The sequence below is a fragment of the Humulus lupulus genome, chromosome 3, assembly GCF_963169125.1.
Source record: "Humulus lupulus chromosome 3, drHumLupu1.1, whole genome shotgun sequence".
NCBI classification, from domain to species: Eukaryota; Viridiplantae; Streptophyta; class Magnoliopsida; order Rosales; family Cannabaceae; genus Humulus; species Humulus lupulus.
Window position 1 is genome coordinate 9,874,709 of NC_084795.1, and position 27,055 is coordinate 9,901,763.

Below are 27,055 nucleotides of genomic sequence, written 5' to 3' on the forward strand. Positions count from 1 at the left end.
CCCTGAGTGGAGAGCTTGGGCGTTGTTGTGTACATACAGGGTCGCTTGACCGCCACGGTAAAGGAGTTCTCAGAGGGACTAGGGGTTTACCCTATTTTTGCCGCTTAGGCCGGCGGGGATTGTAAATTTGAAACTGTAGTGACTCTTTTGTATTACGAACTACTTGTAAACATTTTGAAAGGCTCGTGAGCAGTTTGTTTACTTAATGAAATGCACCATTTCCTTTTTACTGGTTTTTCACCTTAACCTGATAATAACACTTAGATCACGTTTTTTAACCAAAGGACTCTGGTAGCGGGTCAAATTTCCAGTTCACCGTTCACCGTAACTGTTCTGGGGTAACCAGGGCGTTACAACCCCGAGACTCACCCCAAGCCCCGAGCTCAAACCTGTTATGACCAAACCGATAAATCATGTTTAAAGATCGTCTCATGTCGAAATACTCGAACCAATCCACATTATAATGTGGTCTCACAATATATCATTAACATGCTAACAGATATTCAATTATACCCCCAACGGGCCAAATTACCAAAACACCCTCGTAAACAAATATGGACTCACATGCATGCATTTAACATCATATCATAATATATTTTCCCATAAACATACATAAGCACATTTAATGGCATAATTAAACAGTTATGGCCCTCCCAGCCTACTAATCCAGCCATTAACCATAATAGGGAATCTGGGGCATTACAGTTAACATCCTACTCTTAATGGAAAAGTGAATAAAAATCCAATGCAACTGAACCTTCACATGCACAGGAAAAAGAACATGATCCACATCCACCCAAGGAGTGTTACAAAACAAATATTCACCAATAATGTAATCTAAAATGAGGTTATCAAAACGAATGCTGCTTGAATCACATTTGGCTGCCACAAAGTTATCATACAAATTCTTGATAGTTGCATCAAACCAAGAGTCTGTAGTTGTAACCCTCTTGTTCAAACCATCAATCAACTTAATCTTCTTCCTCAAGTAATAAAAACATACATTGATATGCTACAAAAAATAAATAAACATACAAAAGTTAGGAACCTGGATACTAGCCAATATATAATAAAAAAAACAAGTTACACACAATGCTACAAGAACCTGGTTACTACTCATAAATAATAAAAACAATTTACACACAGTACTAAAAGGAATCTGGTTACTTCTCTTAACCATGATCAACAAAAAAAAAAACAAAACATCTAAACAAACAAATACTAATTAATAAACATTATACCAAGAACCTGGATACTAGCCAATATATAATAAAAAAAACAAGTTACACACAATGCTACAAGAACCTGGTTACTACCCATAAATAATAAAAACAATTTACACACAGTACTAAAAGGAACCTGGTTACTTGTCTTAAACATGATCAACAAAAAAAAAAAACATCTAAACAAACAAATACTAATTAATAAACATTATACCAAGAACCTGGTTACTTATAGTGTCCATAAGGTCCTCCCCACAAGTTTGAAGCTTGTAAAACTACATCTTCTCAGAAATTTTAACAAAAGAATAATCCATTGGTGGATTGATAATGTTATTGACATCAGAAAATTTCTTCTTCCTTCAAAACAAAAAAATATATATATTAACAAACAATTAAATATCAAGAATAATAATATTAAACAAAATATAAAAAAAAAACATACTTATTCTTAAAATTCATTTTATCCTCAATCCAAGAAATATAATCCAGGCATTCATTCTTTGAAACATTCTGCCCAATTTCATCTTCAAATGGTAGCAATCCTCTAACAATCACCACTTCCTCTCCCTTCCTCTTCATAGTTTCTTTTACTTCAGAAGAACCAAACTCAGTAACAAAAGGATATTTGACATGAGTACTAGGTTTAGGCTCCCTCTTTTCAATAGCAACATGAACTTCATCATCATCACCAACCATCACAACTTTCCAATCATCCTTACTCCCACTAAATCTCTTTTCTCCTTCTGCATACTTAACAGTTTTATCAATAACATTCAAAATCTCTGGATCCACATATACTTCTTCAGAACTTAAACCAACTGAACTGAACTCAGGCTTCTTTGAAAAATCCTATAATGAATAAAAATAAAATCAATTACAACAAATTCAATTTTAAATAAAATAATACAAGAAACAAAAACAAAAATAAATTACAAAACCTTATCTCCACCCACAACATTTGACAACTCCAACCCAGAATAAACAGCATCAAAATTTTCATTTAAATTCTTCTTGACACCCTAAAATAAATAATGAAACTGGTTACAACAGTAACTGGTTACACTAATCAACTACAAAAACACAACATACTATTAAGAAACATAAACCAGTTACTTTACTACCATCAGACTCTTCAACTGAATCAATTCCACAATCCTAGCCCAAAAAAAAAAAAAAACAATCTGGTTACAACTAAAAATGGTTAAAAAAAAACAATAAAGCATAAAAACAAACAAGTTACCTTAGAATCATCAGAAATAGGACTGGAAGCATTATCAAAATCAGCTGGCTTTTCCCCTTCATTAAAACCAGCACTTTCATCACTTGTATTTGCAACTTTTTCAGAATTTTTTGCAACAAATTTTGCAATCATTGCAGACAAATCACTGAGTTTCCCCATGAACTCAGATCTCATAACTGCAATGTCACTAATAATAGTTTCTTGGCTTGCTTTTATTGATGAGATTGATTCACAAATCAATCTCAACTTTTCACTATCAACCTAAAAAAAACAAAATAAAATACTTTACAAAACAGCAAAAAAAAAAAAAAAACATAAAAAGAAACCTATAAATTTCAAAACAAAATAATATATTTTTTTAACTAAAACAAACAACAAAACTAACCAGTACCTGGGTACCCGGACTACTGTCTCCATCTTCAGCACACACCTTCGGCAAGTATAGAGGCTCAAACTTAAACTTCTTTACTGCCAGTTTCTTCCTCTCCTCAGAAGACAGATAGACATTCAGGATAGTCAACTGAATAAATTAAAAATATATATATACAAAATCAAGAAACTGGTTACCATCAATTGAAACCAGGTACACAAACACAAATCCAAAAATGTATAAAACAAATTTAGCAAGTAACCAGGTACAAAACAAAAATATTATACCTTCTGATTGTTGAAAACCTTTCCCACCAAGTTTGCATAGAAGGCATTGTCAGTACTCTTCCAATTCAACAAACGTGGAAATTTTTTCCCAACCCGTTGACAAAACTCAGGACTCAACTCAGCTATACTTTCATATATCCATACAAGAAATGCAATTGGAAACCCAAGAAGTTTGTAAGGGTGAAGGCCAACCTTCCCATCAACGAAAAGTCCATCAAAGATTTTATTCCCACCCTTCAAAGCAGTTTTCAAATAATGAAAACTCCTATCCCATACAAACTTCCCAAAACTAATATTTGTTAATTCAGAAAAATCTCGATCAACCATCTCAAAAAAGAAATCATCAACCAACTTCTCACTAGTATAGCCGTACAAATAGTTAACTAAGTTATGAACTATACCCAATTTGACAACATCTTCATCATCAACTGGATCCTTACTAATAAAAGCATTTCGTAATTCAGACTTTGACACCTTACCAACAAAACGGCCAAATATTTTTTTCTTAAACAAAACTTTCTTTTTTTGAAAACGATTTAAATCAAAATCACCATCACATCTAAGACCCGTAACTAGAGCAAACTCTTCAACAGAAAACCTACAAACTCTACGAACAAGCTTAAACCACATTTCCTCTTCCCTCCCTCTCATGAGACACCTCTCTCAATAACACAAGTTGGGCAAGTTGAGTTTGAAAATGAATATCACATACTTCTAAAAAGTGCCCAAATGGTGTCTTCTTAAACAATGATTTCTGACTTTTCGTCAACTTAGATTTCAAGTCAGTAATGACACTCTTGTCATTAAAATGTTGAACCTTACTACCAAACCTCTTGGAGGGGTTTATCTTTAAATGAGCCTGCAGAAAAAGAAAAAAACAATTAAACATGTAACCAGTTTCAAAAAATATAAACATGAAAAATTGATAAGTACTTTACATTTATAAAACCACTTATATGTATTTAACTTTGTATGGTTGAAATATACATATAATAAAAAAAACAATTCATTCACTAAGGTAACCAATTACAAACTCATTAAGCAAAATCGTTCACTGTTATCTGCAAAGAAACCAGGTACACATGTAACCAGGTACACATGAAACCAGGTACACATGTAACCAGGTACAAAAAAAAAAAACAGTTTAACAAAAAAAAAACACAACAATAACAATAAAACAAACACAAAACAGAATTGAAAATTATGCAAATTAACTACAAATCTACAAGAAACCAGATACACAACCATAAAAAAATAAAACAAACAGAATCCACATGTAACCAGGTACAAAAAAAAAATAAAACAGTTTAACAACAAAAGAAAACACAACAATAACAACAAAACAAACACAAAACAGAATTGAACATTATGCAAATTAACTACAAATCTACAAGAAACCAGATACACAACCATAAAAAAATAAAACAAACAGAATCCACCGAATATGAAACACAATAACAGAAACATAAACAGATGAACAATTTTTTATTATTATACTTAAAAAAATAAACACATACCACAACATGTTTAGTCTCATGAGAATCATCTCCAGCATCCTTACTACCAGATGCACACAAATCCTTCGTCTGTTTAACAGTGGAAGGCGATTTACTTGTCTTCCTTGCAACAGAGGAAGGGGATTTACTCTTCTTCCTTGCAACAGACTTCAAATGTGTAATGTTACTCCTTCGAGGAAGAATCTCACCAATATCATCCCCTACATTCTTCGATTCATCCTCTACTATACCAGAAATTTTCTTCTCAGAACCAGAAACACCACCGGTTTCTCCAGAGTGATCCATGACACAACTTCGAAAATTAAAATATACAATGCACTGCATAAAAAAAACAAACAACACAAATGAAAAAAGAATAACAGATATACTTATATATAGAGCACAAATTACAAATAACTACCCACAAACTTCCCAAAAAATAAACTGATAAAAAACTGACAAAAATCCCACTAAAAAACTAACGATAAAATCGTGCACCAAAAATAAAAACCACCATTAACACAGATTAAAAAACAACCACCCAAGACAGAAAAATAGATAATACAAAGCAAAATTAACAATCAATATACATTAAAAAAATAAAAAAAATAAACCCTGAAACCGGGTACTCACCGATACGAAAACATCACAAAGAGGCACAAATCCACAACGAGAAACTTATAAAAATCCTAAGAAAAAAAAAAAAAAAAAAAAGAAGAAATCAACACAAAAAATCAAATGTTGAAGGAAAGAAAAAATTCGAACCAAACGATATATAAAAAACGTGAAACTGAAGCAAACGGAAAATACATACCTGAAACCAGGTACTCACCGAGACGAAGACACACATAGAGGGCACAAAATCCACAACGAAAAACTCAAATAAACCCTAAAACAGAACGAAAACTAAGAACAAATATCACCACTGAAGAAAACGTGATGCAGATAAAAACGTGATAGAGCATATGTACTCAAGTACCTGCATGCATACTGGGAATTGATTTCCTTACAAAAATTTTTTTTTAAAAAAAAATACTTAAAATGACTGAAAAGTCCTCACAAAAATTCACATAAATGCATAATAAACAACTACTGAATTAAAATTTTCTTACAAAAATGTTTACCAAAATAATAATAATAATAATAATAATAATAATAATAATAATAAAGACAGAAATTCCCTCACAAAAATACCCATATAGAATAAATAAACGTATACAAAAAAATATGGGATACAGAAGCAATATTTTGATAAATATGGGAAAACAAAACCCATAAAAAAGGAAAACAACAAAAAAAAACCATAAAAAATGCACACACAAAAAAAAGCCATATATATAAAATTTTATTGAATTTTCCTATATTTCATGTAAATTCCTCATGTAAAAACATGGATAAGAGAGAAATAATATAGTTGAAATTAAATCCAGTAGCCACTTTTAGGTAAGTCATTTCTTTTTTATCTATAATTTTTAAGTTTTAGTATAATACTCACTATTTCAATCAATATACTTATTATACCCCTATAATCTGTGGATACTGTTTTTAGAAGAGAACCATGTGATGAAGAGTATTTTTGGAATTGTCTGTGATAAAAATGGGTAGAACTAAACTAAAAATATTTATGGGATAATTTTAGTTAAGAACTCATTAAACTGACTAATTTTCAACTTATACCAATAATATATAATAATTCTCAAAATGATCAAAATTAAATTTGGGTTGCTCTTATAATTTTCTACTTTCTTTAATTCTATTTTTTAAATTGTTATACGAAAACAATGTCAAGTACTTATTTTATTCAAAATAAGAAATATTGTCAATGTCAAACACACTGTTAGTTGATAAGTATGAAAAATCTAAAATGATATCAAAATAAATGTATACATATTTTTCATTTTCATAATAATGTATTATGTTTAACAAATATAAAAAGGACAAGTCGATTGTTACATAACTTGTAGTTAATATTTGAATAACAAGGAGACGATAACGAGTTGCAACTAACCTACTTGACAATAAATAAATATTAGTCTTCTTTTATTTTATTTTCTAATTAAAATGTAAACTTTATCATTGTAGTCTTTGAACAATTTAAATATTAAATCAATAAAAATAAATTAGAAAATTTTCACATCTCCAAAGGTGTACCATTTTGGTGTTTCAATAGTCCAAAGCATTATTTTAATCCTAAAAAGAAAAAGAAAACTGATCTTACATTTTAGTCCTTAAATAAGATTTGATCACATCAATATCCTTATTTTTAATGTTATATATATTAAAAAAATTGTATTATATATGTTTGATTATTTTGTATTTTAATATTTATAAATTTGTTTATAATAATTATATGGTTAAAAAAATAACAATTTTAAAGAAGAAAAAACCATACCGCGAATTTATAAATACTAACTTTTATAGAAAAGACAAGATAAGATTAAATTAAAATACTAAAGTGGTAAAAAAAATACATAATACCAATAATATAAAATCCTGAAATTGAAAACAAATAACAATACTTTAAAATACTACAAATAAATGAAAATACAAAAACACTAAGTTAAAAAAAAACCCACAACATATCACTAATGGCAGTAGATGAAAATGTTTGCTTGCAAAATTTTATTGGTCAACATGGAATAATCAAGGATACAGATGCTCACTAAGTCACTATTAGGGTTGTTAAAAAAAATTACAACCCACACACTCGACTCAAATAAATTGTTTAAACCAATCCAAAAAAACAAACGAAAAATGCAAACTCGAAAAACTTAAACTTCATTTCAAATAATCCAATTATTATACTGAGCGAGTTGAAATTTTTGACAACCTACCCAATATAACATCACCCGCCTGATTAATGATTTGTTTAATTTTTTTATATGTATAATTATTAATTATACATTATATAAATTTAATTTTAATTAAATAAAAAAACTCCTAAATTTTAAAGTAACAATTATTTAAATTACAAGTTCAAACTAAAAATAGATAAAATTATTAAAACTTCTAGTGAAAAATAAATTTTGTTTAAGAAACAAAAAATTCGGCAATTTGGGCAGGTTAACCTTACTAAACCAATGGTCAAGTTGGAGTCCAATTCTTTTTTATTGGGTGATTTACGGGTTGCAAGTGTCAACCCGATTATAAGTTTGGATGGGTTGAAAATCCACCTAAACTGCTCAAATCGACCGATGAACGCTCATACTTCTTTTGAAATGCATTATTTGATCATTTGTGAAAACAATATACTAATTTAGACTTTTTTTTAATAAACTAATTTAGACTATTGAATTACTGTGAATTTGTGATTTTTATTTTAGGTTGTTTTTGTTATTGTTGTTTTGTGTCATCTTAGACTATATGTAATGTTTAATTATTTAACTTACCTACTTAGAGCAACTCCAATGCTGAAGCTAGAAGAGTTGCCATAGTCATTTGTGGGTCTCAAATCAGAAAAATGGGTCCCCAAATTAGATTATTGCCAAGAGAGAGTGCCAAAAGTTGGCAACGTTGCCCAACTTGTTTCTTATTTTAATAAAAATATTTTTGATTATGTGGATGAAAGAGAATACAAAATTATTAATATTTTAATTTTTTTGGCAACATGAGAGAGTGCTAGCATTGTAGATGCTTTTATAATTTGAGTCTGATTAGTACTCGTAACATGAAAATAAATTAATTATAGGTAATGCTTTATCATACTTCCCTCATAATTAGAAGATTATAATCAATTTCGCAAGTTGTCTTGTCACATATTGAAATATTAAACCCAAACTCCTTCCATAAATGAAATTAGCAAAAATCCATAAGCTAGCTGATAATATTTGTGAATTTCGGCACCCTTCTTTTAGGTATAAGTTGCCATTTTTGGAAGTAAGTGTAAGCATAGGGGCTTGCACCCCTCCCGATTTTTTTTTTTAAATAAAAATTATGTGGTTTTTTTTTTTTGAATAAAAATTATATGGTTATTTTTTTTTCTTCAAAAATTAAACACCCTTTAAAAAGAATTACATGAAGCCTTGGTACCACAAATATGGAACTTATATGAGAATTTAATATTATCTATTTATACTAATATGTGCTACACAAATGTTCCAAAATAAAGCTTTTGAAATCCATGAATAAAAGCATAGTCCAAAGTAACTCATGTATATTGAAAAGAATGGACTATTTTAATTAACAATTAATATTTATATATTTATGGGTATAAATGTGGTAACAATCATATTTAAGGCTGTCTGTAACAATAATATTAGAATTTTTTACATTTTAACTAATAACATAACTTTCTTTGTAATTGCTATATGTGTCTCTCTATTCTCATTAAGTGTTACAATGTTTTTGTAGGAAGTTTAACTGTCATCCAAACAGAAGTTTTAACTTTAATAGTGACTTTCGATTGGTATTTTCTGATTGAGCTCCCTTTATATTTTATGAAGACTGATTATTTGACTTTAGTATCTGATTTCTATACGAGATCCTTCTATTATAATAAGTTGGGTCTTTGTTAGAGGATATAGCAAGTTTATTCTCTAATTTTTCTGTGACATCCTTAATTCATGTATGGACTTGTATTAATAGATGTTTTTCCATCTCTTTATTGAATGTATTAAACTCAGATTGTTTTCAATGAAATGTTCATTGTTAAACAAAAAAAAATTATATTTAGGGCTTGTTTTAAAACATTTTTTTTCATTTGTTTTACAATGTGTGAACATGTTCTAAAAAATATTGCTTAGAAAATCTCCATAATTTATAAAAAAGTTTCCTCGCAATGTCAATACTTAGATTTGGGTCTCTAACCCAACTAACCTGCCACTCTTTTCCAAAATTTTATACCTTTTTTTTTCTTCTTGGAAATTTTCCTCATAATTAATGGGCACAACACAAGGCAATATAATTGGGTGAGATAGTAGAAGTGGTATTAAATAAAAGAGTAATTTGTGGAGTTATTTATTTTCATATTCGGATAGGAGAGTGGTCTTAAATTCTTCCCATGATAGGCCTTTTTGAATGTACTCTATATTAGATGGGTCAAAAGGACCTTTAATTCTGTCTATGGACTTTATCACAGCTCTGGCTGGAACAATGCTCTTGGATGGGTCTGGTGATGTACTATAGCTTAAGCATGAAGAGAATCCCTGAAATATCATGTACTCTAATTATTATACCAAAAAAAAACTATGTATAATGATTAAATTAGGGCTTAACAATATAGAAACTAGGAGATGATGAAAGTAGAACTCATACTTCTTTGTCAATTTTAAAAAAAAAAAGTTGATTCTTTAGTAACATAATTAATTGTTCTTCTTCATGAGGGTCAAAGCAGAATAATTTCTTTGATTGATTTCCCTTTTCCTTGGAAAAAATGAAAGATGAACAAAGAGATACAACATGATATTTTTAAAAATATGCTTAAAATTGTGATACTTTTGGAAAATTAAAAAAAAAAAAAATTGAGTCATTAACTATTTCAAAATACTGAATGAGGGTAGAATTTTCATTAAGAATAGCTGCTTACTGTTCATGGAATTTGATTTTTTTTCCTTGGCATTAAACAAAAATCAAATTTATGAACAAAGAGGTATTTTTCAAAATATTCTTAAAAGTATGATACTTATGGAAAATAAAAAAAAAGGAGTCATGAATTGTATCAAAGTGCTGAATGAGGGTAGAATTTTCATTATGAATAACAGTTTACTTTTCTTGAAATTAAATATTATAGGGGTGAAATTGAAATATTTTGAATTTTGAAAAATGACAATTATAGTGATACATCCACATTATTCTTCTAAGATTTCAGTGGATTTCAATTAAAATAATGTATTGTATTAAAATTCATGTAAATGTAATATACTAGAGAAGAGTGTATCTATATAACTGTACTATATATATATATATAGTATGAAAAGTAGAAATAACTGACCTTGAAGATAAGGATTTGGATTTCTTGAGCATGGAGCACAGTTTGGACTAGAAGTGCTTCACCTCTAGCATTTTGACTATACAGTTCCAACATTCCAATCTCTTCGTGATAACCATATTCTTCTTCTTCATCATCATCTTCATCTTCTTCGTTAAATCTCACTCTTCTCCTGGCAGCAGCGTAAAGCTTAGTACTAATACTACTACTACTGCTTAAACTTGTTACTTCTCTAACCCTAATAATTTGGCATGAACCAGAAGTAGTACTACTGGCTATGGCTATGGCTATGGCTCTACCAGGAAGAACACAGGGCACTAACAAAGGGGTTGAAGAAGACCAATTTCCCAACTGAGTTAGCATTATTGGGATTGAAGCCAAGCCACACAAAAATGAGTACTTTTTTTTTTTTGCTAAACACAAAAATGAGTACTTGTAGTTGTAAATAGAAACTTTTGGCTTTGGACAAGTTTGGGTAAGATAAGGATCGTGTCCCAATCCAACACTTGGGGTCTAAATGTAAATAGTCGATACTTGTATATATTTTAAATGTCCATTGTGTTGTAAAAACAATATATAAACGCACTATAAAATACAAGACCAACGATTCCAAACCGCTTGACATATAAGAAGAATGACTTTTGCTCCTTCAATTTATTATATGCCAATTGTTTTATTGTAAAAGTGTTGGGAAGGTGCTGTCCTCAAGTGCACTTATGTGTACTATTCTGACAATTGGTTTATAGGGTGAAGACTTACTTTTTATAACCGGTTTTGGTTACCGGTTGGATTTTTTATAATAAAAAATTTAGTTAAATTTTATAGGATAAAAACTATCCTACTTGCTATCTTATTTCTTCACAAATAGTTGGTGAGTAGCAATTATGGATAAGAACATTATTGTGAAGTCAAGTATACTATTCTTAACACTCTACTTAGAGTGTTTGATACGAGGTTTGAATTTGTGGGAGTAGAATTAGAAGATATTTAGATTAAGGGAAATTGAAACTCAAGATTTTAAAGATGTTAAGATTACTTCAAATCAAATTCTCAACTCATTAAAAATAAATTTACCAAACATGAGATAAATTTGACATTCCTATTCCTATCAAATCAAACCCCCATACCAAACACGCCTTAGTATATTCTTAGGTCACGTTTGAATGGTGAGATTAGATAGGATTGAATTAAAAAATAGAGAAGAATGAATGAGATGATCATTTGGTAACAATGAATTAGAATAAATAAATTGGAAGCAAAGTAGCAATTTTTTTTTTTCCTTACTAAAATCTATATGGAGATGAGGATTGAATAAGATAAAATTATCATAAATTTTTTAATAGGATTGAGTTATCCCAAAATAGAGGGATTATTTAGGTTGGTGGATTAATTATTGTAATATCTTCTCTAGTTTAATAACAAAATTACATTAAAAAAATTATTCAATCCCACCATCCAAACGAAACCTCAATATACAATTTATATAACATTGTCTCGCTAAAAAATTTATTACGAAAAACTAAATGAGATAGAAACTATAATAAGGAAAAAAGAGTATACTCCCCTTTAAATAATTGTACTTGTAATATATATTTTTTGGAATGTCCATTGCATTTAGTGAGAGATTTATTTGGAACAAATGCACTAGACATGATGATTTTGCCTAATGGCGCAAAAAAAAATGCATTTAGTTATTTGATTTTAGGTAAATTTTTATTGATTTTTTCTTTTTGTTGGGCAATAGATGCTTCTGAAAAATGCAAATTAGTAACATAATTATTTTTTTAATAATTAAACTTTTAAATTTAATTTAATTAGCTATTAATGTTAATTTTATAAAATTTTACAATTATATTTTATGAGTCAATTTTTTTTTAAATATATTATAAATTGAATAGAGAGAGTGAGACATTAGTTGCTCTCTCTCTCTCTCTCATACTAAAACTTTTTTTTCAAATTTATTTGGATTTTTTTTAAATTCGCACACTATTAATTGATAATTATGCAAAGACACAATCCATAAAACTCAAATGATAGATAGCAAAAAAGATGAAGAGAGAAAAAGGATGCTAAAGTGTATTGCAAAATAGATAAAAGTATTATAGGTTGCAAAACTAATAAGCCAAGCCTTTTATATAAGGCAAAAGATATAAAACAACAATAATTAAGAAAAGACTATGTTACACCCAAATTTCGAGCTATGTTAATTATGACCTCGAAAGTTGGATTCGCAAATAAGTGGACTCATAAGGTTGGGAACATGCTCCAGGATTGTATGTCGAGCTTGCAGGATATAGACGACCTCGAAGTATTCATGATCTCGAAAGATAGCTTCGGGAACACACTCATCTTCAGGGACGACTTCGGATCAGGGGTCCCGAGCTCGACGCACGTACGATCTCGAAAGCCATGTGGCCTCGGGAGATATTCCTAGCTCGATAGATGACGGGAAACCTGTGAGGCTAAAACCTTAGAGATACGCGATAACCACCTTGAATATCTACAAGTGTTATAAATATGAGATGTAATCCTCATTTATTATTGTAAATCCCCTAGAATCGTGGGATATTATTTGGTCAGTTATACGTCTCCTGGTCTTCAGGGGACGTTTCCTTTTATATCTGAATATAGGCATTTAAAGCCATTTATTTTATTTATACAAAAAGAGTAACTACCCAAAATATGTGGGATAGTATTCTGCAGCCTTCTCTATAAATAGAGAGGTCATGCATCATTGTAAATGACCGAAATTCTGATCCTTGAGAGAAAACTCTGGAGAATTCATTCTTGAATAATTCCTAGAGATAATCTTGAGTTTAATAACAAAGACTCGTGGACTAGGCAGATTTAACTGTTGAACCACGTAAAAATCGTGTGTTTACATTGTTTTATTTCAATTGGTCATTATTAACTATTGTTTATGTGCTCTTCTGTCACTGTTTGACGAAAAACGGCGTCAACAGACTAAAATGCCCTCAAATAATAACTCTAACACCCCCTCTCAAACTCACGATGCAGCAACAATAAGCATCGAGAGTTTGCCAACTAGAAATTGAAAACGAGAAATAGAATGAGACTTAGTAAAGAAGTCAACAATCTGTAAAGAAGAAGGAACAAAAGGCAAAGTGATAGTGCCAAGCTTCAGGTGGTGACGAGTGAAGTGACAATCAATCTCAATGTGCTTGGTGCGTTCATGAAAAACTGAGTTGTGAGCAATCTGGATGGCACTCTGATTGTCACAATACATAGGAGTGGGTTGAGAATGACATACACCCATATCTACAAGCAACCATCTTAACCAAACAATTTCTTTGGTAGTAGATGACATAGCGCGGTACTCTGCTTCAGTGGAAGATTGGGAGACAACAGTTTGTTTCTTACTTTTCCAAGAAATAAGAGAATCACCCAAAAAGATACAGAAACCAGTAACAGACTTCCGATCCGTGGGATCACGACCATGATCAGCATCAGAGTATGCACGCAGCTCCAAGGAAGAAGTGGAGGGAAACAAAAGGCTTTGAAAGATAGTACCCCGAAGATACCTCAAAATGCGAAGAACAGCTGCCCAGTGAACAGTAGTAGGAGAGGCAACAAATTGACTAACAATGTGAACAGCATATGCAATGTCAGGGCGAGTGATAGTGAGATAAACCAAACTGCCAACAATAGTGCGATACAAAGTAGGATCATGCAAGGGAGTGCCATCAGAAGGAGAATACTAAACATTGAGCTCAAAAGGAGTGGCAACTACTTTTGTATCTGTAAGACAAGCACGGTCAATAATGTCAGAAGTGTATTTTGACTGAGAAAGAAGATAGCCTTTTGGGGAGAAGGCAACTTCAATACCCAGAAAATACTGAAGAGGCCCCAAATCCTTCATCTCAAACTGAGAAGCTAATTGAGACTTTAACATTGCAATTCCATCTAAATCATCACCAGTAATGATCATATCATCAACATATAAGGAAAGGAGAATACGACCTGCATTGGTACACTTAACAAATAGTGCTGAGTCATGATTACTTGAGAGAAACCCAAGAGAAGTAATAACATTGGAGAACTTCTCAAACCATGCTCGAGGAGCCTGTTTGAGATCATACAGAGCTTTCTTAAGCTTACAAACTTCTCCATGATTGTGAAGGACCCCAGGAGGAGGAACCATGTAGACCTCTTCATGTAAATCGCCATTCAAGAAAGCATTCTTAACATCCAACTGAGATATATTCCACTGACGAGCAGATGCAACTGCTATAAGAGCACGGACAGTAGTCATTTTTGCAACAGGAGCAAAAGTTTCCTCAAAATCCATACCATACTGTTGAGAAAATCCCTTAGCTACCAATCTAGCTTTGTAGCGTTCAACAGACCCATTAGACTTGGTCTTGATTTTATAAACCCAACGAGAACCAATTGTATGTTTACCAGGAGGTAAAGATACCAAATGCCAAGCATCTGTCTTGTGCAAAGCTGAAAGTTCCTCATTCATAGCATGCTGCCAAAGAGGGTCAGTAACTGCTTCTTTATAGGATAAAGGCTCAGAGAGACAATGAATAGACGCTAAAAACGAAGTGAAAGGGATAGAATAAGACGAATAAACAAAATGTGGTAGTTTAGTAGACTTACAAGTGAAAGGGATAGAATAAAGGCTCAGAGAGACAATGAATAGACGCTAAAAACGAAGTGAAAGGGATAGAATAAGACGAATAAACAAAATGTGGTAGTTTAGTAGACTTACAAGTGCGCTGAGGATAGCGAGGAGGATCTACAGTATCAGAAGGATCTAGAACAGCTGTAGGCGGAGGTGTTTCAGAAATGTCAGCCTGCGAAATACCAGTATCAATAGCTCGAGACCTGCGAGAGTAATGAAGTGGAAAAGGGACTATAGGAGCAGGAGAAGATTCAGACTCTACAATTTGAGGAACTTGAGGAGAAGAGGTACTTGTATGCTCACAAAAAGGATCAATATGAATAAGATCTGATTTGGTCAAGTTGTGAGTAGTGCCAGGAATAGAAAAGAAGGGTATATGCTCAAGAAAAACAACATGGCGAGATACATATAATTTTTGAGAAGTTGGATCAAAACAACGATATCCTTTTTGGCCATCACCATAACCAAGGAACACACAAAGTGCAGAGCGTGATGACATTTTTGTACGCTCTACACTAGGACGAAGAACAAAGCAAGTAGAACCAAAGACTCTCAAAGAAGAATAATCAGGGATATGTCCATATAGTTTTTCAAAAGGGGACAAACCTGAAGTGATTGAAGATGGAATCTTATTAATAAGGTTGACTGCAGTGAGAACTGCTTCTCCTCAAAACTGACTAGGCACAGATGAGGACAACAAAAGAGAACGAGCAGTTTCAATAATGTGTCTATGCTTTCTTTCAGCAACACCATTTTGTTCAGGGGTATCTGTACAAGAAGTTTGATACACAGTTCCATCTAAAGCAAGCAAATTACAGAATTTATTTGAAGTATATTCACCACCTTGATCACATCTAAAACATTTAATAACAGAAGCATGTTGAGTTTTTACATAAGCTCGAAAACGATCATAAATATCATAGAAATCAGAACGACATTTCATTAGAAAAACCCAACAAAATCGAGTGTGATCATCAACAAAAGAGACATAATATCTAGACCCTCCTTTTGTAGCAACAGGAGAGGGTCCCCACACATCAGAATGAACTAAGTCAAAAGGTGCAACAGAACATGAAGTACTTTTACTGAAAGGTAAAGCAGAAAATTTTGCAAGTTTACAACCACTACAATTAGAAATATCATGAACTTGCAAATCTCCTAAGGTTCCTGTAGAAGCTAAGAATCTTAAACGGGAAGCTGAAACATGACCAAGGCAAGAGTGCCATAAATAAAAACTAGACGATGATGGAGACAATCGAAAGGAAGACAGATCAACACTAGGAGCTGCAAATACTGGTAATCTCAGCTCATCCAAAACATATAAACCCCCCGCCTACGGCCGGTCCCAATCAGCTTCTGAGACTACGGATCCTGCACATGACAAGAGGTAGAAGAAAAAGACACTGAGTAACCAGAATCATACAATTGACCAACAGATACAAGGTTTAGTGAAAGCTTAGGAATATGGTAAACATTAGGAAGTGATAAATGATGACTGACAACAGAACCAACACCTGCTAATGGCATAGGAGTACCATCAGCAGTCATGACAGGCACAGATGATGCAGGACACAAGGAAACAAAAGATTTCGAATGTGGAGACATATGGTGCGAGGCTCCAGAATCTAAAATCCATGTAGAGGATGTCATATCTGAAGAGCTAGTAGGGGGCTGACCTACCGAAGAAGAGGCGGACATGGCATGTGGCTGCATGGTAAGAAACTTTTGAAACTGTTCTGAGAGGGCAGCAAGAGCAGGATTGGAAGATGAGGCCCCAAAATCATACGAGTCAGATGGAGGTACAGTAGCAGCGGCATTAAATTGCGGAGGACGGTATGGTCGAGGTTGTGAGTGGTTGCCAAACTGTGGTTGGCTACCATAATGAGGCGGTTGATTACCGAATTGAGGAGGTCTGAGTTGATGTCTTTGTTGCTGAGGTGCACGATGTACTAATTTAGGACACTGAGCCTTCCAGTGACCTTTTTGTTTGCAAAAGCTGCATTCATCAGCTCCAACCTTTGTGTGAGGTTTATTCTCATGGTGAGTAAAGTGTCGAGGAGGAACTACCAAAACAGAGGGACTGGGTGCTGGGAGGATGCCTTTTCCTGCTTGAGACTTAAGACGAATTTCATCTGCCAACAGTTCACTAACTACTGAATCAACCGAAGGAAGTGGAAAACGATGCAAAATAGAGCCACGGAGTCCCTCAAAGTCATCACGAAGTGCCATCAAAAACTGAACCAATCGTTGTTCCTCCCTACGAGCAATATATGGTGCAAAAGCTCGTAACTCTGCAGATTCAGTAAGGGCCAATTGATCCCATAGATCTGTCATAACTGAATAGAACTCTTGAATACTCATATCTTTCTGTTCAAGAGCTCTAATATCTGATTCTAATTGATATTGCTTTGCAAAGTTAGACTGAGTATACAGCTTTGCAAGATGGTCCCAAACTTCCTTCGCTGTTTCATACTTGGCTAGTTGGGTACCTATGGAGTGTTCTACAGAGTTGTTTATCCAAGTAATAATTTTTGAATTATCCACTTCCCAATTTTCTAGCAAAGTTGCATAATCCGCTTTGTCATTTGTTGGTTTAACTAAAGTTCCAGAAACATAACCCCACATCTTTTTCCCTTTCAAATTTTTTTTCATCACATAGTTCCAATAAGAATAATTCTTTCCATCTAACCTCACACTAATGGATTGAAGGGAATCATCTCTATTACTTGTCATTTCAGAAACAAAGAACAAATTTCCAAATGCTATCTCAAACAAAAGTTCTCAAATTCTGCAATCTGACAAAACCCTAAAATTTCATAATGAACACGAAAATCACATACCGAGATACTGCAAAGATGCTTCGACCCAGTTTGCTGCAATACGAAGGAGACCCAAGCCAAAAAAAAAGTTATGGTTACGCTTAAGAAATTCAATTCCATAACTAATAAGCCAAGCCTTTTATATAAGGCAAAAGATATAAAATAACAATAATTAAAAAAAAGACTAAAATGCCCTCAAATAATAGCTCTAACATTAATATGTTTGAAAAGGACAATTTCTCTAGAAAACAAACTCTCCATACATGCGATTGTAGTCAATTATTTGTTTCTTTAACTTTAATACAAATTAATATAAATAAAATTGGTAAATCGTAGTCTTACTACATCTTTTCAACCAAATGCTTATCATTTATATTTCTCCGATTTTTAATCCCTCATATTTTTACTTCTTTCCATTTTTCTTCTCTTCCAATCAACATGTTAACATAATTAAAAGAACACAAATCAAGCAAGGACTATCGACATTAATAAACATACAAGTATTGTTTACCTAAGCCTATTTCGAGTTTAGATATACAAAAATGTAGGTGACAAAACGCTTTCTCTTCATAAATAACAAATCGTACAAGCTGCTGTTCAAAGAGGACTCTAGCTAAAATCATTCACACCCGGTTTACCAATACAATCACAGTCCACTAACTAAGCTCTCTTCCTTAGAATCAATGGAATATTTCTGTGCATATTTAGAGAGCACATCAGTAAGCACAGCCTTTTCCCTAAGCTTTAACCTGCATCATCAAACAAACACAGTAGTTGATAACTTTTTCAACAAAAGAAATAATTAATCTCATTTGATAGCAGTCATCAAAAAGTGTAACCAACAATACCTTTTGGCTGATCCTGGAATGGCTTCTTTTGTTTTCACAACCTGTTTTTTCTTAGAAGCTTTTTCTCCTTTAGCTTTAGCAGCTAGTTTTTTCTTAGGAGCCTTCCCTTCTTTCCCTAGTTTAGCAAGTAGTTTTTTCTCAAGTGCCCGAATTGTTTCTACTTCCGAGGAAACTGAATTATCATCCTTTGTGTCATCAGATTCCGTTCTTTCTTCCAACCTATCACTAGAATTGATCTCCACAACATCAACCAAGTTCAAATTCTCCATACCATCTTCCAATTCCGCCATAAGAACCTCGTCGCCAGCATCTTCGTCGTGTTCAACAGAAGAACTCTTCTCCCATTCTTCCGGGGAAGAGCCATCTGTATCAGTATCAGAATCTGCAATTTGGACCTTGCCCAAACTTTCAGCTTTCACTTTAAGTGGAGGCACGCCATGAGTGTTACCAGCAGATTGTTCAAGAGCAAAATCTGATGTTTTTGAGTTTATTATCTCACATTTTATTTGCTTCTGAATTTTGCCAAAACTTACATGTTGCCTAGAGAAAATTTGTACAAACCTGTCAAGTAAATGAACACTATTTCGATTAATAGCAAGAGAGAACACATTCAAAACTGGTTTTGTTGAATCTTTTTGATTGAATGTATAAATGTATATGTAATGTAATGTACCTAGTAGCATCCCCCTCAGACTTGAAATCAACAAAAGCAAAACCCTTGCAGATAGGGTCCCTAGTCTTCTTGTTTCCAGATACCATTGCATTTATACAAATCAAACCAGGAACCCCTTTAAAAGCTGAGCTCAAATCTCTATGAGCATTCTTCTTTTTAGGAAGGTTGGAAACCCTCACTCTAACTCCGTTTGGAGGAATCTCATTGGCTACAAAATTCCCGGGCCAGAACTACAAATTCAGAATTGAATAAAAATTGAAACTCTCACAACATCTTCAACAAATAATCAATAAAATACACAAACCTTTCTTCTTTTGTTCATCTTTCTTCAAATCAGGATTTGGGGTATCCTTCCTGAGCTTATTCAAATTAGCAGCCTGGGCCAGTCTACCTTGCTCCAATTCTTCGAGCAGTTTGTCTTCAAGGGAAGTGTCATACACCTTCTCTACACCAAACCCACGTGGCTTATTCTCCAGCCACTTGTTCATCTTCTCCAATGGCAAGAGAATGCTTCCATCATCATCCTCTTCTTCTTCATCATTAATATCAATATCAATATCATCATCACCCATTAGTTCATCATCAAAACCTTCCACATCCAAGAGTTCGACTCCACGCTTCCCCTGCTTCTTCTTCGACGCAAATAGTCTCGACCCAGTTCGTTTCCGGCCATAAACAGATGAAAACGCGAGATGGGTAGAGAAACATAAACCATTTGGGGGGATAACAGCAAAGAGTGAAAGAGCTGAAGAGGGGTTCTTCAAGTTCGAAGCAAACTGGTTCAGGTGAGTTTTATGTGGGAAGAACAAGAGAGAAGACGCAGTGGTGGTACTCTGAATTGCGAGAAGAGAACTTAAACCTCCGGCACTAACCATTTTTCTCACTCAGACACTCCCGCTGAGCTATCAACGAGGATTGGGACCAAAAATTATCAAAACTCGAAACCGAATTAGAATTTCGTACATAAGTTTTATTTTGTTTATTACAAATATATTAGCATGACTGTCATCTAATGGTGTCGTGGTGTAGTTGGTTATCACGTCAGTCTAACACACTGAAGGTCTCCGGTTCGAACCCGGGCGACGCCATATAGTTATTTTTATTTTCGAAAATGGGTTGGACCTTTTTCATTGGGCTATCTTCACTAGTTGCGGTAGTTGGTAGACTTCTTAAGCCAAAGGTCCAATCTAATTAACAACAAATACCATTTTCTCGTCAAGCTTGATAAAATGCCATTTCATGATTTTTATTATTTCTGTAAAATTGTAGTGATCAAGTCGATATTTTCACTTTTGCTCATGAAAATTATGGGATTGACTCTGTATGGGAGTTCTCCTAGTAGACAGCTTAATTGAGAATAACCTTTATGTACATGCATTATTGAAAACGTTGGATTGTATATCAAAGATCAATTGTGTATGCTGGGAGTAGGATAAGGTGGATAAGTGTGAGAGTTTTGTCTTTGGTGTAAAATTAAAATTTACAGAAAAATATCACAAAACAAATCTCCATATTTTTATTCGGTTAAAGAACATTAAGCACAGTTATCATCATGAGCTGATCTGTGCTATGGTGATGAAAGGAGTAAGCTCCTGGGTCCATCCTCAACTGATACCCACTTCAGATTTTTGTTCATAATTCTTTATAGATATTATCAGACATATTCTCATAGATTAGAGTGGAAAGAAGAGGTCTTCTTCAATGAGTTTCTAGAGAAAGAAACTAGTTATTCAAGATTTGCTTTTCAACTTTATGAGAGTTACAACTGAACTGGGCAGGCATAAAACAAAAACCCAAATTGGGAAATTCATATGTTCTTCCGAATAAGATTCTGAGGAAGGCCATCAAATGAATGAAAAGAATCACACCAACTAGCTCAATCATGTCCTTTAAATTATGTTGTCATGATTTATTCTTATGGTAGGTAGAATCCAAATATGCACAAAAAGAATCTGATAGAGATGCAGATGAGCAACCCACTTGCTATGCATAACATACAAAGGTGTGTCACAAGAGTCCAAAGTAAGAGAATATGGGCAATTCTCAACGTCTATCTGAGGCCACAGATTCAGCAGAAAAGAGGTACTTGACTCGAGAAAGAACTGAATCATGTGCAGGGTCGTATGGATGATCCTTGGATGGGATCTCAAGTATGGCTGGGATAGGTGTATTGTAGCTGTCCACTAAGAACCTTATCATGTTTGCGACCTGTTTTAAAAAGTAAAATATTAATCTTTCAGACTCATGAATGTTTTAATGAATAATAGTCTCTCAAATTTATATAAACATGATATAATGGTCTCAATATTAGTATTACATTTGATCATACAACAGAGAGATTAAAAATGCAATATGAACTTACATATTGGCTAATTAAAACAATGGCGACGTCCTCCTTTGTGGTAAACTCTTTGAATGCATCTTCAATTGCTTTCACCGTCGTTTCTGCAAAGACAATATTATTAGGTAATAAAATAAAGATTAAATTTATCCTTGTTTTAGACATTCCTACGAATTAGTTGTTCAGGTTTTCCACACTGTATTAAACTTTAGCATTTAGATATCAGGGCCAAGAGACATGGAACAACTTCAAGAGGGGAGACATGCAAACCACGTTACCTATTTTAAAACCTTTACCATACACCAATTTAAGAACATCTTTCAAGCTCTCTTTATAAAAACTGACTTGTCATGTTCAGCAACTTGGATGCCAACTTGATAAAAACCTACACATCCATATGTTTTGTCGTGCTGGGGAAAGAGGGAGAAGGCATTATGCAATGATAGGAGCAAATATCCCAGTGAAAGACTTTAACATCAAACTCATGTTATATGTGTAAACGTCAAACAGTAAAAAGACATGATTTCCGGTTGTGAGCTGGCAGTAGCCAACTAGCCATTCCTGAAGAGCTAGTACAGTAGCTTATAATGCCCAACTATTTTAACAGATTAGCACAAAAAGCTAACATGGAACAATAATCTTCATAAAAACTTTTAATTCCTTTCTTTTTGTGAAGCACCCACAAAATTAAACAGTAAGATACAACAAATTCCACATTTTGTACATCTACCTAGGTACAAAAAAGTTTGAACATAATTACAGATGACTAGTAAAATTCACAATATAGTTACTAAGAATGACAAGATATACTCAGACATTGAAGTAAAAGTTCAACAAAACTAGTAATGACAAAGCTGTAAAACTTACTGGAATCAACAATAAGATAGTTTGTCTTTCTACGCAAGTCAACATTACCCACTCCAGCTAACAAAAATCCAGTAATGGTATCCTACAATATCAAGATAAGACATCAAATGGGTCAATTTAAACAGTTCGAAGCACCAAAAGTACAAATACTTAAAAAGGTCTTAACTCTTAAGTAAAGAAGAATATAAGCAGTAAGACTTAAGACTTCGTGCCCAAATAAGCAAGGAGATCTCCTATTACATTGGCTAATGACGCACAGACCCTCTCACCTCTCCTCGTGTTATTATTATTTATTTTTGAAAAAAAAAGAAAAGCAGAACTTGGATTAACTAAGAAGTAATATAAAAGCTTTGAACAAGTTCAGACAAAAAAGTACATAATAGAACTCCAATCTCTAAGAAGATATGCAAATAAAAAACCTATATACTTTTTTTACATCAAACAATCATATAGCTACTCATTATTGAATTTTATTCATAGGTTATCTAATTTATATCCAATGTTATAAAAATTTCTTCTAACCAAATTACCCAACAAATACCCATGGCTACTGCAACAAAAATCTTTTGTTTCTTCTTAACTCTTGAAATGAAAGAACTGAGAAAATCCGAGAATTGGTGCTGTACCACCCACTGCACATCAAACTCTTGGAACTTACACCACAGCTTAAAAGAAAAATCACAATGCAGAAACAAATGATCCCTTATTTTTCCTTTACACCTACGAAGGAGCACCTCATGACGACACTCAACCCCAAAACAAACACCATAGGAGCACCTCCATTCTGGATAGAGGTGAACTTTTCCATATGAGATTCTCATGTGGGAAATCCTTTACCTCGAGGCATTCAAGGCAGATTTACAAGTAAATATTTCTGACTTATCACCTCGGCAAACCCTACTTTCTTCTATATCATGACAGATACTTCTTTATTCCCACATAACTCACAAAGCAATAAGCTTTGGGACTTCTCTATCATTCAGATTTCTTTTGAAATGTAAGTTCCAAGCTACATTGATCCTTTCATCCACTTCATTATTACCCGCCTTCTAAAATCTAATTCTCTTCACATCAACCCACCTTGAAGTTAAATAACTTTGTACGTCTATAAAAAAAGAAGAAGCAATCCCTTTCCAAGGGCCTCTAGAAGTTAATCTCTCCCCCAAATTTGTGCCCCATTGATTTTCTTGAAGGCCATGCCAACTTTTGATAACTTTCTACCACAGAGACTGTAATCTAAGGGAAATCTCAACAACCACTTCAGTAGTAATGTCTTGTTTCTAGCTTTCAAGTCCCCTATAACTAGAACGCCTCTGATTTTCCTCTCCTCCCATTGTCAGTAAAGTTAATCATAGAAATTCTTTTCCTACATAGAAATACTTGTCCTCTTGCTGAACCCTACAATTTTTTAGATGATTTCTTTTATAGCAAATTGCTAGGTAGATCCTCTCAATGAATCAAATCTCAAATGTCATGAGAGCAAACAAAGGGTTGGTCTCACAACCTGACCCTCGTGTTAAAACACAAACTATATAGATTGTCTTACAACTCCAAAATTAAATGGAAAAAGAATGAACATCGGTATAAATTCGGTCATTCAATTGACACATTTACACAGTTTGGTTGCAAGACTATATTGTTGTCCCTTATCAATCGACGTTATAATGGTGGAGCTCCTCATCATATAAAATTCAAAATGTTTATGAACCAAAAAAATCCAAGAAGTTCATAACTAATTCAGTCTCAAATTCAGGAAAACTACATCATACATACCTCATCAGCAATCATGGCAATAAGAGCCGAGCTTTTAGTGGGAATTTGAGCTCTTCCAGCCATTTTAAGATAATTTTCAACTGCAAGAAAACAAAAACAAAATCCTCAGCATTTACATAAAGTAATAAACCACTAATATGTGCAACAAGCAAGCTGTACTGTCGGTCAATAGTATAGTATTACGACTTTAAACATGCCTTATCATTAGATTGCTTCGCTTCTTCCCTTCATATATATTTTCATGCAGTGGAATATATTACTACCCATGTTACAGAATCTCCAATCTAGTCTAGGAAAAAATAAGTTATATTATCAGTAGCCTTTAACCCAGTTATATTCTGCTATCAACCATTTACGTAGATTCATCTTTCCTCCAAACCTTGGAGGATAGGATCCAATTCATAAAAACAATTAACGAACAAATAAAACCTAAATTAAACTTATTGTACATTCTCCAAACAGTAGGAAACTGAATACTTCTTCAATCACACCGTTGAGCCTGATGATTTAAGGGTATAAATTATTATAAATTCTTTCCTCCTTTATTATCTTTTATACATATTTATATATATATATATATTCATATGATGTAATAATTCTGATGATGATGATTATATATGTGATATATGGAACTGGGCATGTATATATGTATGTAGAGAAGCAATGATGAACTTGATCTAAGAAAGGAATACACGGACGTAGAAAGGAAACAGATAGCGGATTTGGTGAGGGTGACAATGGAGAACGATGGGCTCGGAGCAATGTATAAGAAAGCTAATGAAGAGTATCTTTTTATGCTGTTGGTATGTGTTGGAACTTGGAAGACTCTCAACAATACAATGCGCCGAGAATGCGTACAAAACGCCGCAGATAGTTGCGCTGCATGTCTACCCAGATCTAATCAGTGAGACCCTGATCAATGTTCCTTACCCAGATCTAAATCCCAATATAGTTCCAAGTATAACACGAAACTTAGAACACACATAAAGGCCACAACACATTTTAATTCAAAATTAGAGAAAGTTATCATAAAAATAGGGCAAAATCAATTCTTGATAAACCCATTAAAGAGAAAAACTGACCATGGCATTGGTCGGATGAGTGGCTCAGTGAGAAAACGAAACAAAGGAAATGCGAGGGAAATTATTTAGATGGTTAGAAAAGACTTAACATTCAATTATCTGGTAGTCAATAACCATCCAAGTAATCTATTTGGGACATTGTTTGTTCTATGATCCACAATCAAGTATTGAAGTTGAGAGAAAGAAGAATACCTTGCGTTAAAGTTGAGAAGTCAGTCGACGGGAGAAGGCTGGCGAGGAGAGGTGGAAGCAGAGACGCCAACCACGACCACCACCGGACCAGTTCGACGGAGAGAAGAGGAGAAGGGCTGCGCTGCGCTGAGAATGAGTTTAGAGAGAGAGAGAGAGATGAAAACTGTCTTTTTTTTGTTTTTATTATTTTTTTCGGAATTGGTTTGAAACTTTGATTGGGCTATCTGAACTAGTTGGGTACATGATGGGCTTTTAAGCTTAAGGTCCAATCTAGTTGAATTGTTTTGTTTATTTATTTAACTGAACAAATTTTCTTTATAAAAATGTCTTGTAATATTATTAAAAAAAATACCGAATTTAAAAAATAATAGACCTAAAATTGAAAAGTTCAGAGGTAATTTTTTGTTTACTTATGATTTGGATAAGATACTGATTAATTACTTTTTATGAACATTTTTAATTTTTTACTATATTATTTTATAACATTTAACCTGCAAAATCTGAAAACCTGACTAACTCGACCAATCCGAGCTTGCAAAACTCGATTTTAGCCAAAATCCAAAAATTTTGAGTGCACCTGAACTGATCCGAACACATTCGGGTTCGGGTTTAAACTTCTTATAGTATGAGAGTTCGGGTTAAACTTGAAAGGGATCCTGAAATTATGTTTTGATATTATGTTTTTATAGATTTTTGTTTAAAGCACTTGTCTAACCAAAAATAATTCAACAATTATGCTTTTGAATGTTGGCATGTTGCTATAAATTATTTTATTTTGGTAAAAATACATAAAAAAAAAAAAGTAAACAAAAAACTCAAAAAATGGTATTTTTGTAAAAAATGCTGTCAAAGCCCATTCAAGGCCAAAACCCGACCAAACCGGATCCAACTCCACCCGAAAACCCAAAATCCGAAAACACCCAAAATCTGAAAATGTATCAAACAGGTTCAGTACCATTTTCGTGCACCCGAACCCGACCAAACCTGAAAACCCGCCAGATGTGCAACGCTATTATTTTATATACATTTTGGCTACCTCCAAAACTTAATTTTAGAAAACTATTTATCTTAGGATGCCGAATAGTCATTTTTAAGCTATATTATGGTATCTTATTATTTAAGATACTTTTTTATTACGTTCGAGTGTACTTCATAAACTAATGAGTTGTTATATTGTATAACAACTTATAACCCTATAACTTATTAGCAAAATTTACTTTAGTATATTGCATAGCAACCTTTGAATGAAAAGTTTTTAACATACTTTTTA

At 33.1% G+C, this 27,055-nt stretch overlaps 4 protein-coding genes and 1 non-coding gene across 5 annotated transcripts; 1 reads left to right on the top strand and 4 right to left on the bottom strand.

Annotated features, from left to right (window-relative positions):
• Nucleotides 1–665: 665 nt before the first annotated feature.
• LOC133820925 (uncharacterized) lies at nucleotides 666–2,954 on the bottom strand. Its single transcript, XM_062253488.1, has 2 exons — nucleotides 1,666–2,954; nucleotides 666–1,580 (listed from the first exon to the last, which is right to left on the bottom strand). Exons 1-2 carry the CDS (start codon nucleotides 1,917–1,919, stop codon nucleotides 1,499–1,501), a joined length of 336 nt encoding a protein of 111 aa, XP_062109472.1. The 5' UTR covers nucleotides 1,920–2,954; the 3' UTR covers nucleotides 666–1,498.
• Nucleotides 2,955–9,519: 6,565 nt separating this feature from the next.
• Nucleotides 9,520–11,037, bottom strand: LOC133822042 (uncharacterized). Its single transcript, XM_062254245.1, has 2 exons — nucleotides 10,546–11,037; nucleotides 9,520–9,760 (listed from the first exon to the last, which is right to left on the bottom strand). The coding sequence occupies exons 1-2, from the start codon at nucleotides 10,903–10,905 to the stop codon at nucleotides 9,569–9,571; spliced, it is 552 nt and encodes a 183-aa protein (XP_062110229.1). The 5' UTR covers nucleotides 10,906–11,037; the 3' UTR covers nucleotides 9,520–9,568.
• A 7,437-nt stretch (nucleotides 11,038–18,474) lies between these two features.
• Nucleotides 18,475–20,459, bottom strand: LOC133822043 (uncharacterized). The gene is made up of 4 exons (XM_062254246.1): nucleotides 19,835–20,459; nucleotides 19,531–19,738; nucleotides 18,858–19,418; nucleotides 18,475–18,758 (listed from the first exon to the last, which is right to left on the bottom strand). Exons 1-4 carry the CDS (start codon nucleotides 20,403–20,405, stop codon nucleotides 18,656–18,658), a joined length of 1,443 nt encoding a protein of 480 aa, XP_062110230.1. The 5' UTR covers nucleotides 20,406–20,459; the 3' UTR covers nucleotides 18,475–18,655.
• Nucleotides 20,460–20,544: 85 nt separating this feature from the next.
• TRNAV-AAC (transfer RNA valine (anticodon AAC)) lies at nucleotides 20,545–20,618 on the top strand. Its single transcript has one exon. It is a non-coding gene; the product is annotated as a tRNA-Val (tRNA).
• Nucleotides 20,619–21,180: 562 nt separating this feature from the next.
• LOC133822044 (V-type proton ATPase subunit F) lies at nucleotides 21,181–25,951 on the bottom strand. Its single transcript, XM_062254247.1, has 5 exons — nucleotides 25,786–25,951; nucleotides 24,512–24,591; nucleotides 22,739–22,820; nucleotides 21,893–21,975; nucleotides 21,181–21,738 (listed from the first exon to the last, which is right to left on the bottom strand). Exons 2-5 carry the CDS (start codon nucleotides 24,572–24,574, stop codon nucleotides 21,574–21,576), a joined length of 393 nt encoding a protein of 130 aa, XP_062110231.1. The 5' UTR covers nucleotides 24,575–24,591; nucleotides 25,786–25,951; the 3' UTR covers nucleotides 21,181–21,573.
• Between the last annotated feature and the right edge of the window lie 1,104 nt (nucleotides 25,952–27,055).